The following is a 15900-nucleotide window of genomic DNA, read 5'->3' on the forward strand; positions in this document are numbered from 1 at the left end:
CCCGGCTGGAGCGTTCCCTTGGAAATCCTTTAGAAAAGCAGTTGCCTCTCATATTTGCAGCTCCCACCCAATCCGTGGCTCTTAAGTTGCTTTCAGGTGGTGCAGCTCCGTGTCCAAACCTAAACCCACACATCGGGCAGCCCTGACCGGTTGCATTTCTCAGTGACTGTCTTGTGGGGGGGGTGGTGAGGTGTTTTTTGTGCAGGGGCTATAGTTATAACTAAATGGTACTTAATTATTTTTTTACGAATTTTCAAGGCCTATGTCCCAATTCTCTAGCTGTCGCTGTGTAGTTACACTGGAAACTCCATTTTTTCCTTCTGACATAATGGAGATGTTTTGACACACTTAGGCCATGCTCTACTGTCGCCTATACTGTAAGTATTTCTTCTTCCCCTTCTCAGCTTGCCAAGAAAAGCATTCAGCGACACAGGGCCAGGCTTTCTCAGCAGCGTTCCTTCAAGCCATGCGCTCCCAGGTCTGCTTCCCCCCGCTGAAGTAACTCCAGCAGCAGAATGGAAGAAGTCTGTGACCGAGGCTTGGCTCAAGCTTTCTCTCACCCATCGGCTTCTCCTTCCCCTTTATGTGAAAAGGGCATTAAATGCTTTATTTGTGCATTTCCCTGCTGTGCTGGAGCGCCCCCAGCACCCCTTCCCTGGGATAGGAGCTCAAAGCAGCTGGAGCCCTGCGCTAGCTCTGCCCCAGCTTATCCCAAGAGCAAGCTGTTTGTCCCCAGTGCTAAGCGGGGCGCTGCCAGGCGGCTTTTCCCAGCCCTGGAGAAGGGGCACAGTGGGGGACAGGAGCTCTGGGAAGCTCTATGACTCCCTGTGACTCCAGAGCTGCTCGGCTGCTCTCCCCCGCAAGCCCAAAGGCCACGCTGGAGCCCTCGCTGGCCGTGGCTCACAGCACAGCTCTGTTCCCCCTGGTAGGACCTTTCTAAGCACATCTAACCCCAGGCTGCGCGACTGTTCTGGACAGCAGGACTAGGACAGGGGTGGCAGCACAGGGTGCTAATGCTCTTTCCCAAATATGAACACAGGGAAGTCCCCCAGCCTGGCATTGGGGCAAGACTCCCCAGCATTAGGCAACATGCAGCCCGCCAGGCTTTAAGCAGTGGTTAAAAGCTGTTTGGTCCTGAGCATTATACACACACAGGGGATTCAAACTCTGCCTTCCACCGATGAGTGGGGTAGGACACAGACTCCTCTGCCGCAGGAGCAACGCCTGCAGCTGCCAGGGCCTGGGGTTGTGCAGCTCCTTGCTCCCTTCACCCACAGACCAGAGTTAACCTTGGGCACCTGCACACTGCTGCTCGGCTTTATTTTTCAGAAGCCCACCCTCATGCTGTAAGGCACTTCCTAGGCAATTAGTGCTCATTAGAGAACCATTATAGTAAGAGGTAATGGTTATCTTACTATAAACAGGCAATTTCCAGGGAAAGCAACTATAAATCAATCCAGGCAAGTAACATTACTCTTTAAACATAGAATGATAGAACCTCCCCCTGCCCAGGGGGATTTAACAGCCTGGGAGATGCAGTGCTTAGAGCCAGGGTTTGGGGGTGGGATGGCAGGGCTGGGGGAACAGTTGGGCTTGATGAGCTTAAAGGGCTTCTCCAACCTCTAACAACCCCAAGTATTTTATCATTAACTGTAGGCTATGGCTACAAACCCATTAGCGAATAGGGAGAGCGTTAGTTCCCTTCACTAATGGGGGGAGCGACCTGCCAGCGTACAAGCTGCAAATAACTTGTTTCCTTTTACCTCTGCAACTTTTTTTTTTTTTTTTTTTTTTAGAAATGAGGGCAGAACCACCCACCACCAAGTCACAGTCAAAACATTTCCCCATCCTCCCCCTCTTTTGGAGCTTTTTTATGGCCTTATTCAATAGACCTCCTGTCTGCATCTCAACTCCCACTCTCAACTCTCCAGAACAGGAATCAGATCTCATCTGCAAAATCGACTCCAATGAGTGAGCTGCTTCCCAGCAGCCAATACAAAAAGCATTTTGCAGGGACTGCTCAGGTAACTGCTACCCACAGCTGATGTCCTCCAGCTGGGGGCTCAACCAATACCTCCCAGTCTCCTGAGCAGGAGGAGGACATCAAATACAACATTAGTACCGAGGGTAAGCTACCAGAATCCGACCAGGAATGGCTCCTTTAAAATATACCCCAAGTTCCATTCACCGATATCCTTGGAAAAGGCATTCACTGCCCGCCTCCAGCAACAGAACTCAGTGTTCTTGATGACAAATTAAGCTTTTGTGCCTTTAGGCCCTTGGAAGGAGGTAGTCGAAAGGGAACTCTGAAAGCTCATCTTTAAACGAGAGACTTTTATTTACAGAAATTATCTTTGAGCATTCCTTCACAAGATACCTATGCCATAACCTAGGAAACAGGATTGACTCGAAGAGTTTAGTTTAGCAACTCTGTTAGCACCTCTGTGCTAATCTTCACAGGGGGGAAAAGAAATTACCCTGGAAAATTAAAACACCTTTATAACATTGTCTGCTACCCGCATCATGGACTCCAGAGCTCCGCTTAAGCCAAGTCAGTGCACGGCAAGACCAAAAGAACAAGGGGAGAAAAGCACACACAGTGAAAAGTCAGTTTAATGAAATCTTGCATGACAAATTATGGCAATTATCATAATTGGAATTCCTAAAACTAGAGAAGATTATGGGGAAACATGGTAAATTTTCAAATATGTAACATGTTTCTAGAAAGGAAATAAACCATTTTCTACACTCACTGGGAGAACAAGAGGCCGAACCGCAGAAGGGGAACGCTTTAGGAACAGTCGTTTAATGGCAGCAATACCTAAGCAACAGAATTGCTCAGTGACTGGAAACAGGGGGGCGGGGGGGGGGTTCACCACCACGAAGCTGGAGCTTTTCTATTCCTGCAGGCTTCTACCAGTTTGGACGTCTGCCCAGGCTGGTTTCAGTGGCAACTGCTGAGGACTTGTTTATTCAGATCCTTCCCTTGCCCTGCCTTCTCTGAAGCAGCGCATCATCTGCTGGGAACCAGACTATAGGAAGATGTTGGAACTACACATTTTCTTACCTTAACATTTGTATTTCCCGTGGGTGGAATCTTATTTTTAATTTCATGGCTAAGAGCTTTACTTCAGCTTTTAGTAACACCACCATTCTTGCAACATTCTCCCCATGAGATGTGCTCAACTTTCTTACACTCTTCAGTATCTTTTTTTTCCTTTTTTTTGAAAGGCAGCCCGAACAAGATACACAGTAATTGCTAACAGCATCCATACTTTAACACCACCTATGAGCAAAGATGCAGCAGGCCTGGAAAATTTGAAAGGCAGCCCAAACAAGATACACAGTTATGGATGCTGTTAGCAATTCTTTAACACCACCTATGAGCAAAGATGCAGCAGGAGGGTGGTGCAAAGGGAAGGTTGATGTAAGACAGCAAACCTGGCCATCACCAACCTCCCTCCAAACAGCCCTTGCCCAGCACAGGAAATACAACGCAGGGCTTCGGGCATTTTGTTTGCCTGTTTTCTGATAAAAGCTTTCATGTAGTTCCCGCGTACGTTTTGATATGACAGCCTTGCACAAATCTGGCAAAAGGCGTGGGCGTTATCTGCTTCTACCTGTCACTGGTTTCCTAAGGCTTAAAGCAGAGAGTGACATAAGAGTTTTGCTTTGGCCTAACTCCATCTTGCTGGGCAGGGCCTGAACTCAATCTGTGGCCAATTCCGTTAGTGGTTTTCATTGGTATTTTCCTCTTCACTATAAACATATATGCAAAGCTTCCAGCCTAAATAACATTTGTATCAGTAAACAGTTGCCAGGTTGGTTTGGTTTTTTTTTTTTTTAGAATGCTGTAGGTGATTGTGTACCACCACTAAACCCCAAAGCAACGGTTTAGTCCGTTTTTCTGAATCTCCATGCACCTAAAATTTCATTTCAGGTAAAGCACCTGGAAGAGAGGCTCTGCATAGACCCTGTGGAGTGTGGGACCAAGAAATAAAACATTCATTTCTCCAAAATTAGGCCCCGCTTGTTAATTTTCTTTATGCTGGCAACAAGCAGCTTCATGCTGCAAGGTTGTTTGAAAAGCCAAGGTTGTTTACATCTGACTATCTCAGTGTAAAACAGATGCAAGATCCAAAAATGCAGATCACTTATTGGAAAATACACAAGTTCCCCAGACCTTGTGATGCAGAAACAACTGGGTGGGTGGGTAAGAAACACGCTCTGCTTCTGTTAGTGAGCTGCATGAGAAGGGGTGCACCAACAGGTTTGTGCATGGTTAAAAACCCCATAACTCTAAGGAGAAAATAAAAAACAAAATGCAAAAAGGCATGAGCAGACAATCCAGAGAAATCACAAATGCAGTGGCACAGCTAATCATTAGCCCTTTTCACACCCTGGACAAGTAATCCAAGATGTTCCTTCAACGGGCTGTCAGGAAAAGTAAAGCACCCCCTGCCCCAACAGCTTAAGTCTCCAACAAGGGTTAACAACCAACAACAGGTAAAAACCGTGTTCTTTCCTCCCAGTGGAAAGTGTCTTTCGCTGACATAGAGGCAATACGGACCGTTTTGCTATTTGAATCATTGCCAAGTTGCTTTTGTGCTACAACCTGGGTTTTCATTTTCAATGCAGGCTACATTAAATGTTTCTTCCCCTCTAATTTTCTTTTAAACGGTACATTTCAGAGCTCCTCAACCTACAGGAGAAAGAGCAAGCAAGTCAGAAATTCTCTATCAGTAAACTACAAAAGGAAACAGAACAGTTTGGGGGATTTCTAGGGAGAGCGATGTGGTCACTGTTCTTAGTGACTACCAAATTCCAACTTTGCTGGCCAAGAATTACCGTATGTTTTAATAACAAAATAAACCTCCACTTTCACACAGAAGGCCCAAATGATTGGAAAACATCCAAAGCAAAACGTGAGTTATGGTTACAGTAGGAGGACTTCAGAATTACACACAGGAAAACACATTCTTGCTTTTATTTTGGTGGAACAGAGTACAATATCCTTCAGCCCAAACTATTCAAAGCTGGCAAGATTACCTTTTTCTTCATGCTGCAAGACTTCAGGAAACAGAACAGGGACAGGAAGGGTTAGAAGTTAATTTTCTATTTAAGGCCGTTAATTCAGCAAGGTGTTTAAAAACGTACTCAACTTGAAGCGTGAATAGTTGCGTTGACTTCAATAAGATTATTCACATGTAGTTAAGTCAGGCAAGTGCTTAAATGGCTTGTTGAATCAAGCCATTAAATGAGAGCTGCTTTATTATACAGATTTATCTTAATGGCTGACAGAGCTCATTACATGAGCCTATTTTATTCTTCCAAGGGCTAACACAGCTGTTTCCTCATCCGCTTTTCTGAAGGTGTAACCTGTATGCCTCCTACGCATTACTGTAGCCACAGAAACAGAATTTTCTAAGAAAAATTGTATGCAACATCTATTATATATAGTGGCTTAGCTCTCCCTTAAATAGTAACAGAAAAGAACAGTACAAAACAATAGTTTCACTTTTTCAACACACAAGAGCATCTTATTGAAAAACTAAAATAAAAAAGTATCACCACAATATAAATCCCCAAATAATAATAATGAAATGGGAAGAAAGAAAAGGAGTTAGCAAAACGTCCTGTAGACTTTGAAGTCTCTTATTACCGCATTAAAAAAAGCTTTTCTCGTGAACCACAATGTTTTGTTTCTCTCTGTTTACAAACCCACTAGACAGGGAACAACGGTGTCCACAACCTACGGCGGGATTGAAAGGTAAAAACATCACCTGCCCCATCTGCAGTTCAGAAAGAGAATGAACCTGAAAGGGCAGTCAGTGAGCGTAGGAACTGCTGAGGACACGGTTTCCCTGCAGGTGGCAGAAACTCATAAGGGGGAGAGGGGTTAGGAAAGCAGAATTCGAGTTGGAACCATGTCGGAAAGTTCTATCTCGGAGGCCTGCAAGACATGAACTACTGAAGAAACAGTCAAAAGGTCCCAATGAAAAGCTGTGACAAGCTGTAATGTGCCATTTCAATTACAAGGAAGAGGGGAAATGTTTGGTTTTTTTTTTTTTGGCTCATCAATATGATGAGCTTTCACGTCCCAAACCACATTCAGGTAGTTTCCAAGTCTGCTTTTTTTGTGTGGAATCTACTGATCCAGACCAAAAAACCAAACAAACAGAACAGGGATGCACAGTTCTTAAGTCCTGGAGCCTTCAACACTGCCTGAAATAATAGCTGGCCTGGGGTATCCAGAGATGCCTGCAAGATGGTGTTCATAGCAGCCTTGCAAGCAGATCGGCTCACATCTGCTATGTGCTGCCAACATTCTGCCCGTCACCTTCATCATTAGGACCTGAAACGAAGAAAGTAGTTCTTTGTCATAAGAAATATCTGTTGTTTCTTGCCTTACAATACGAGGCCCTGCCTGAAAAGCCTACAGAAGTCCCAGACTTAGGATTCCAATGACAGGTGAGAACTGTGAAGTTCCCCCTCCCCCTGCCTTACATCTTCCTTCTCCAGATTAAGTTCTGTCCACTGCAGAATTTTATGTTCTTGTCTAATCTGGTCCGGGGATCCCCGTAGCATCCCAGAGCCCAAAAGCTCAGTTTCCAGCCTCTTCAATCCACCCACTGCTTTTGTTTGTATTCATTCATTCTTTTTTCCCCTGCAGTGAATCAGGATCGAGGACTAGTTTCTGTCAAAGGCTGGAAGTTCCAAGCCACAGGAAAGCAGAGCACAGATGACTCCCAAGTCAGGAGTACAGAAGGAAGCCTTCCTCAAATGGAAGACTCATGCTTTTCTTAAATTATGGTCTCTTCACGCACAATGAAATTAATTACACTCTTTTCACGCCCCTTTGCAAACCTTCTGCTTTCCAAACAGCACTACTCAAGGGTCAGTCTGGATCCTGCCTGCTGGAGGTAGCCCAAGACAGTCATCTCGGGTTTGCCGTGCAAGCCTTGGCCACGTGTAAGGCAAAAACGAAACTCAGAGCCACCCCTTAAAAACCCTGTAAACAAAACTAGAACTAATTGTAGCACAGATAACCTCTGCTAAACTGTGACATGTAACTCGGATGGAAGCAGCACAGGGGCCTTTTTACCAGTTTGAAGAAGCAGCAAGAAACAGTTGCGTTCAAAAAGGCAATTCGGGCAATGAGTCTTATTCCACAAACACCTACGAGAACTAACAGGCCAGAAGTACACCTATAATTCACAGAGAGGACAGCCTGCCTTAAAGGACAACAAAGAAAAATATAAGGAAAACAGGAAACTCCGTTGTCTTTCTTGCTTACCACTTCCAACTGATCCTGAAGGTGCAATGACATCATCATCACTGTCTTCCTCATTTGATTGCGTTACCTCTGGCTCTGGTGCTACATTCTTGACTTCTTGCTCTTGTTCCACTCTACTCCGCAAGGCCAAGATCCGATGGTGTAACGCAGCATACAACTGCCCTGTATCTTTAGAGCTTGCCTACATTTTTTTTTAAATATTAAAAACAAGAAAAAGGTGCAAATAATTATAACAGAATAAAACACCGCTTATGTAATACGCACTGGTCATGCCAAATGTCACCATCTACTCTTCAGTTTTCTCATACAGGGTTTTTCAAACTAGGTCAGAAGGGGTTGTGGTATACATAGCAAGATGCTGGATATACTAAACCCTGATGGTGAGAGTATATTCCTCTCTGCTCAGCACCGACTTTCTCTGGCTAACATAACCAGTACTAGCTGATTTTATATCACCTCCTTCACCTAGGAGTCACGCAGCTTTCCTGATACCCCCCGAAAAGCTTAGGCTAAAAAGATGTGTAATCAATAAGTTTGTCTTAAACAGATTTTTCCAGGTTCATCTATCACTCAACTTCACGTATTAGTTAATCGCAATCAAGTCTCTTGTTTCATGATGCATTGACATAAAATTTCAATGAGAAAACTGAAGAGACATGCAGTCAGCCAAGTGATAATTCAACTTTTTTTTTTTTTTACACTCTTATACCGGTCAGGTGTTTCAGAGAAGCATTTGTGACAGCCTGTCCAAGAACTTTTTTTTACTCTAAGGTTAATGGCTACTTCATGCCTTCAAAAGAATCCATTTTTAGGTCTAATTAAGTATTTAATGGACTTTATTTAAAAGGGAACTCACTTCTGAATACTATGAAACTGTCTTCAGTATATCAATGAAGTCTTCATATTAACGACTATGACCATTACTCCAAGTTAGCTGTAAGGCAACCATCCCAATTCTCAGGTTCTTTCATAAAAAAAATTGTTTCCACCCTCCTCATCTGTCATTTAAATCTGCCACCTCTCTATCTGCAAAATCCCCCTGCATTGAGCTGCAGTGAATAAATTATTCCATACAAGATACTTTTTATCAATACTAAAATAAATAGTGAATAACCTGATGACAGACTAACTCGTCAAATTTAGAAAAATGCTGAGAGTTATCCATTAATTTCACTGCTTTTTCTTCATCAGTGGATATTCGGTACCATTTAAGTTCTGTTCTGGGACTCCAGATCCCAGTCCTACAAACCTAATGTCACAGGGGAAGCCGACCATTTGTTGCTGTTCTTAATTTCTGATCCACAAGAACACTTAATTCTTTAGTAACCCCTTGCCTAGAATCAGTGTAAGTCAAAAGAATGCATTCAGACCTCTCAAAAATCTGTAAGTGCTCTTAGCTGACGTTAGGGAATGACCTTTCTTTCTTGCTGACTGTGTCATAACCTCTCAAGTGGTTTAGTAATTCTAATTGGGATTGCTGTTTCCCCGTTTCCAAGCACAGAAATCACTTTCCTGTTCTGCTACTGCTTGGAATAACTCTGTATTAAAAGAAAAATCAAAGTTTAAATGTGGCACCCTTAACTACTAACAATGTTCCTGACAGATATTTAGCGTTTCACTTCCAGTGAGCACTGATACATCCACCCATGCTGTAGACAGACAATGACAGCTTTCTCACACTACAAGTTCTGGTACATCTAATTTTGGTTAAGCTACTACACAGAGATCTATGAAATGTCTGTCTCCCTTGATAACAAATGATTAGCATGAATCTTACACTAGTTACAGTCTTAATACGTGTAGAACAGATCCCATGTCTCCATGGTCAATGCTTTGGACAATCTGGCTTCCTAGAGCAGCCTTTTATGTGGAATTTCTTCACAATTAGGAAGGCTTTTCAGACAAGCAAAGCCTGCCAAGCCCCTTGTCTTTGGGGAGAGGGTAGTGGTAAGGAGGTAGAGTGCAAAGAAGAGTGGGAACGTTACCCTCAACTACATTTTAGGCAAGCACCAATTTTAGTAGGAAGGTTAAGATCTAAACAAAAACCAGTACTCACTGATATAAGAAAAACTTTAACTCCCTGGTCCTCTGTATCCATGGCGGTGATCCGGATACTCTTCTCGCTGGCTTTATCGATCTGCATCTGAGCCCAGAGCTTGGTATTTAAGATTAACCGGAGACTCCCCTGAGTCCTCATCACTAAAGCCAACATAAAAGATCAGTTAGGTGGAAAAAGACACAACAGGAAGTTCAAAACACTCCAGGTGGCTTTTTATTGTGTGAATGTTTAAGTCTCTTTACAAAGAGTATCAGGGGAAAGCCCTTAGAACAGAAGTCTTGTCACAACTGAGAAGAACGCAGGCTATTAAAGATTATCAGTCATGTCTAAAGGCATTTAGTCCAAAGTCTTATAATTAATATACCAAAGTTCAGTGGTTGGATCTGAGCTGATAATCTCAGGATAATGCCCATTCTGAACCGTCATGCACTATTCAAAAATCCCTTGCCCACAAGCACCCCACCCCAAAAAGGTAAAAAGTCCAGACCTGAAGAATGTTACCAGGAATTTCTAGTCTAATATTCTAGTTATAAATACAGCTTGCTTTTGGGGGGGTGTGTGTGGGAAGCAGTAACTGGATGATTTGCTACAATAGCAGGATATGAAGAGATACTATCTTCGGGAAGAAATGGTCATAAATTGAAGCAAGAGAAAAGGTCCAAACTGCTTTCTGAGTTTCTGTAGCTAGGACATAACCTGAAGTGAATGCTGCTCTGTGTCATGGAAGCATCCCATGAAGACAGCACTGACCATCACCCAGTACCTCATTTCCCTGGTTCCTCTTACCCAGCCGAGACTGTAATGTTCCGTCATCTGTCGAGGCCATATCATTGAGTCTCAGAAGTCCTCGACCTCTTTCCACCCAAGACTGAGAGTTTTTATCAAATACAAACAGCTTGCACTGAATCTGTAACAGAAAATATCTCTGTAGCATAATGGTTGATTGAAGTAATACTGTATTTCATATTTAATCATCTACAGCTGGGTAAAAACCCCTCAGATTTCAAACTGGAATTCTAAATTGTTTATAGCTGGGGAAGCCAGAGTAGTCTTCCTCTCTTTTGCAGTCTATTCCTCAAAATATGCCATCTGGTTTCATACGGTTTTAGTAACAGAAGACGGATACTCTTAAAGAATACCCGTGTTCAAGATCAAACAACAAGAACAATTTTCAGATAAGGTACAAACTTCCACAGAGGAAACTTCTTGTGGTCAGAGACTGGGTAAGAGCCCTCTATAGTCTTACATCAGTCAATTCTTTCAAAGTCAGCTGCACTTCACACCAACAGTGGTATTTGTTGCTGGGAAGACCCAGCACAATGAAAGCAAAGCAAAATTCTTCCTGTATTAAGGAAGAAAGGACGAACAAATGTGTTAGTTCATTACCAATTCATACAGCCTGGCCCACACAAAGTCAGAAATAAACAAGCAGCGTTTTTCAGTTTGAAAAACTACACCTTTTGTACTTTCTAACAGTAGGACTGTTCCTGCTTCCCATAAAAGCACCCTTTTACCTGCCCTGCTAAACATCTGTGGTTTATATCCCCCTCTCTAATCCACCTTCATTGTCACTGCCAAGGTTTCATACTTCAAACCGTCACCCCTCGAGTTCCCCACATGGCATGCACCAGGTGGAGAATATATTTCCATTTTTCATTCCTTCCATTTCTCTCATTTTCTCCAACATAGAACACCTCGCTCTGTGCACTTCATTTCTGCAACGTTAACATAGTTCTGTCCGTACAAGTCCCATTCAGGATTCCAGTGCATTGAATTTCACGGGAAAAACCAACAGAAGTTAGGTGAGAGGTCTGTTCAGTTACAACATATTCACACAAATCAGTCCTCTATTAAGTATAACAACTGCTAAATTTGTTGTTTTCCTAAGTGAAACAGGACATTCATCTCTTCAGTGTCTTGTTCGATTACATGAAGCATCCAGGATTTTCTGAATTATACAGAAACAGAGGTTTCATCATGTCTTTTTAGACATTAGGAACAATTCCTTCCCCTTGGGGCTGTCAGGGGCTGGAAGGGGCTGCCCAGGGAAGGGGTCGAGTCCCCAGCCCTGGGGGGATTTAACAGCCGGGCAGAGGCGGTGCTGAGGGCCAGGGTTTGGGGGTGGGATGGCAGGGGTAGGGGAGCGGTTGGGCTGGGGTAGCTGAAAGGGCTTTTCCAGCCTAAACGATTCTGTGATTCTATGAAACACCAGAACAACCGTTTAAGACCATTCATGTCTTAACCAGAGTTAAGTCTGAGAAGACAAATGTTATATATTATTATTTTGTGGGATAATACAGGTTTAACTGATACACAGAGTGTACTGGTAGAGTGCATCTGTGATGTCAGAACAGACCAGCGTGTCTGTAAGAACAAAAAGCTGTCCTTAAAAGCTAATGCAGTTCAAAGGCTGAGAAACTGTAAAGATCAAGAACAAAAAACTAATTGGAGGATAAAGAGAGGAAGGAAAAACAGATATACCACTTAGCGTTACATGAAAACCCTGCACATTTTTAAGGACATACTGAAGTTAATAAGTATATTTAAGTTAATGAATAACTACAATGTTAAATAAATCACGATTAAAATCGGGAGTCTAAGTCATGACCGAACGTCCTTCTAAAACATCACTAATTCAATTAAGTACCTCAAGACAAATTCCTGAGTACGGTTTTATGGTTTCTGCTATGTGAGAAACCAGACTGCTGGCATAACAGTCCATGCTGAGTTTAAAAAAATCTTTAGTACAATAATTAAAGAACTTAAAAATATTTAGTTCATTTAAATTTTCTTCAAACAATCGTTTTGTAGAAGATAAAAGCTTTTGTGTGGTGGATTCAGGAAAGTATGCTTGAGGTTCATCTGGATGCCCAAACACTAAAATTTATTCAGCACGAAGAAACTAACAATAAAGTAAGGATCTGATAAGAAATATTCAAAGTTCGCGGTTTAACACAAGAAAGTCCATTAGCAAGAGGATGGCTGAGCTGGTGTGCATTCACTGGACACCCACGTGAATCCCCAGTAACTCAAAGCTCCTCCACTTTATCCGCGTCTTACCTGTAACACATTACTTTCAGCTTCCTCCCCAGTAATCACTTCTACCTTCGCTAACAAGCACTTCCTCGCCGTTGCTTTAGTATAGGCTGCTGCAGACTCTGCCAGCGACTCTGAAATATTATTAGCTGAACAACATTTTGAAAGTTTGAGAATGAGTAGCAGGTAATTTTGTAACACTTATAAAGGTCTCACACAAGTATACTGGAATTTGGAGGAATAAAGTACAGCGGACAGACATTAATAGAACATTAGAAATAGAACTGAAGTTTAAAGCAGAAGTTAAAGCTTGTCTTTTAAGACTTGTTTTAAAAGCACAAGACAACAAAAGGGACAGAAGGGGTAAGTTATTGACAAATTTTCTCCCCACATACAATATTTCAAAGCCTTTGCTAACACACAGACACCTACATAGCTATAGGCGCTCCAGCAGAACTGATACTGCTACCAGCCATACAGTTGTGCCTGCACACCTACAGCACGGTTCATTTTCCACATTTGTTTTGGATTGCAAGCAGTTTTTCTGGAGAAAACCCACAGCTCCCAAAATGTCCAGAAAATCTTGCCAATCTGAGGCGTCACGTAAGTCTAGAATCCAGCAAGCAGTTCTTGGTTCAAGTAGCACTTTTGGTGCACCCACTCAATACAACACACTTTTGACTCAAACATTCAGTCACTGGAAGTGTAATAGAATTGTTAAAAAACAGTTTGCCACATCTCTTCTACGCTCTGTAGGTCCAAGTACCTGCTCTGTTAATTCCATCTACTTTCATTCTGCTGAAGATACTCCCGATACCACAGAACGACTATGAAAAAGGCACCGTAGCCTGTACGTGTTAATATTAAAGACAAAAAGACAAGAGAACCTATAGCATCCAGCACACTGCAAGCCTGTATCTTCGGTTACAGCAGACAGTAAGGCAACCTAAAAATGTTACGTTTTTATAAAGTAATGGGATAATGAAAAAGGCAATAATTTAAACAATTAACTACCATTCCCAAGATAATATTTTGTTTTTCACCTTTCTCTGGCGTGGCTTCCTGAGAAGATGATTCAGACCCAGACTCTGTAGCAGCATTCTCCTTATTACTCTCTGTACTACCTTCATTCGATTTTGGTGGACTCTATCGCAAAAAGAGGCGGCAGTAAACAGAAGAGAGAAAGCACACATTAATTTTGCAGAACAAGACTAGTGATCAGTTACTGAGGGAAGCCCCAGCATTTATAAACCATGCAGCAAAAGAAGAATCCCACAAATCGCATCCTTTCACAGTAAAAGCTATCCTACTGCTCCGGCCAAAGAACTGCATGGAGCATGACCTGAAAACTAGTTCAAATTATTTTCACCCGAACTGAAACCAAATTTCAACCCTTATGTTGAAGTTACATTCACCAAAGCAAACCAATTTCAGCCACAGTTCAACGCAAGGCACACCTGACCGAACTCCCTGCTCCGTGGTCAGACAGGTTTGAATGCACAGCATTAAGCGTTTCCCTTTTGTACCAGCAGAGCAATAAAAACAACGGTAGGAAACGGTGAGGCACTAGGAGTTATACTTTACACAATAAAGACAGACTTTCCTGAATCACAGCTCAGTACTGGGGCAGACTGCCAGACCCGAAATCCCATCACTGGGGGTCTTAGCTCAGTACTGGGGCAGCTGCCTTACTGCCAGACCCGAAATCCCATCACTGGGGGTCTCCTAACTGACCCGTTCTCAATTTGGAGGGTAACAAACACAAAACACCCGCAAATGCTTGTATTGAAGAAGCCATTTAAAGAAGCAAGCTGTGCCATAAAGTGCTTGGAATTGAGGACCACATGCGCTACCGAGAAGGCCCTCAGTCTCCTATACACCGGTAGAGCTTGGCAGGGAAATCCTGGAGAGCACTGCTGTTGCAGCAATAGCTCCTAACAAGGCCCTCACGCTGCGCTCAAAATAAGTTACCTACAAGGGAAACCACTGAACACCCCCCCCATGCTCCAGTGACAAATATAGTTAAAGGTTCTCAAAATTCCTGAGAGAACCTATAACAAACTACTCACAAAATTACAACATTTCACACACAGCGGATACTCACTAGGACTCGCTCACTCATGTTCTGTCCAAAAACAAACTTGTTGCTAGATGCATCTGCACTGTTTGTAGAGTTCTCTACACTGAAAAAAAAAAAAAGAAAAAACCAAATCAAACCAGGTTTTGTAAGTCAGAAAAATATCTGTTGATCTTCTACTGATAAAATTCCTCGAAAGGTGAGCCATTGGCACTGGCTTTAAGAATTAGGCACCGGTTGACACAGAAACATAAGCAAAAATGAATTCAGCTTAGTGACATGAGAACACACGCTGGGTTTACAGAATGAGAATTCTCTCAGAATAATGACAAATAATTTTGTCAGTGTCTTCCCTTCATACATCTGATTACATATTAACCAATGCTGAATATGTGAGGGCTTGCTGTTTAATCATATAACGTACTTTTATTTTAAACAGTATTCTACATGCACAAACTTGAACCGCTAGGTGGTTTTAGGTCAATTTTCTCATAAAGAAAAAGAACTGAAACAAAACCACTTGCAGTATCATAACTGAAGCAAAAGTAGCAGGGATAAGTAATGCCTTTCATTAGATGAGCTGCAGCGCTACAACCTCCCCAAGAAGTTTCACGACCAAATCTGAGCCCTCATATCTTCCTTACGGAATACGCATCCTCCTCCCCTGTGGCATTCTCCTAGAGAAGCTGGCGGCTCACAGCTCAGACGGGCGCACTCTTTGCTGGGTGAAAAACTGGCTGGAAGGCTGAGACCCAAGAGTTGTGGTCAACGGAGTTAAATCCAGTTGGTGGCTGGACACAAGTGGTGTCCCCCAGGGCTCAGTTCTAGGGCCGGTCTTAATATCTTTATCAGTGACCTGGACTAGGGGATCAAGGGCACCCTCAGTCAGTTTGCAGATGACACCAAACTGGGTGGGAGGGTCAATTTGCTCGAGGGGAGGAGGGCTCTGCAACCCGGACACGCTGCATGGATGGGCCCAGGCCAACTGTATGAGGTTCAACAAGGCCAAGTGCCAGGTCCTGCACTTCAGTCACAACAACCCCATGCAATGCTACAGTTGGAAAAGGCCCTGGGGAGGTTGGTCAACAGGCAGCTGAATATGAGCCAGCAGTGTGCCCAGGTGGCCAAGAGGGCAAAAGGCATCCTGGCTTGGATCAGGAGTGGTGTGGCCAGCAGGAGTAGGGAAGTGATCTCCCCCTGTCCTGGGCACTGGTGAGGCCACACTTCGAATACTGTGTCCAGTTTTGGGCCCCTCACTACAAGAAAGACCTTGGGTTGCTGGAGCGTGTCCAGAGGAGAGCAGCGGAGCTGGGGAGGGGTCTGGAGCCCCAGGCTGCTGGGGAGCGGCTGGGGGAGCTGGGGGGGTTCAGCCTGGAGCAGAGGAGGCTGAGGGGAGCCCTCATCGCTGCCTACAACTGCCTGAGAGGAGGG

At 43.5% G+C, this 15900-nt stretch overlaps 1 protein-coding gene across 3 annotated transcripts in view; it reads right to left on the reverse strand.

Moving 5' to 3' along the window:
- Positions 1–3774: 3774 nt before the first annotated feature.
- The window catches only part of RANBP3 (RAN binding protein 3), a 42809-nt gene continuing 30683 nt past the window's right edge, over positions 3775–15900 (reverse strand). For 2 of the 3 annotated variants that reach the window (XM_035894285.1, XM_035894287.1), the window contains 7 exons: positions 14497–14575; positions 13436–13538; positions 12417–12541; positions 10143–10263; positions 9354–9496; positions 7298–7478; positions 3775–6355 (listed from right to left, as the gene is read on the reverse strand). In XM_035894285.1, the coding sequence (XP_035750178.1) occupies positions 6312–6355; positions 7298–7478; positions 9354–9496; positions 10143–10263; positions 12417–12541; positions 13436–13538; positions 14497–14575 (796 nt within the window). In that variant the 3' untranslated portion in view covers positions 3775–6311. The remainder of the gene's footprint in view (positions 6356–7297; positions 7479–9353; positions 9497–10142; positions 10264–12416; positions 12542–13435; positions 13539–14496; positions 14576–15900) is intronic. The other variant, XM_035894284.1, reaches the window with a different exon arrangement.

This window comes from Egretta garzetta, unplaced genomic scaffold, assembly GCF_000687185.1.
Source record: "Egretta garzetta isolate BGI_Z169 unplaced genomic scaffold, ASM68718v1 scaffold345, whole genome shotgun sequence".
In the NCBI taxonomy this organism is placed as follows: domain Eukaryota; kingdom Metazoa; phylum Chordata; class Aves; order Pelecaniformes; family Ardeidae; genus Egretta; species Egretta garzetta.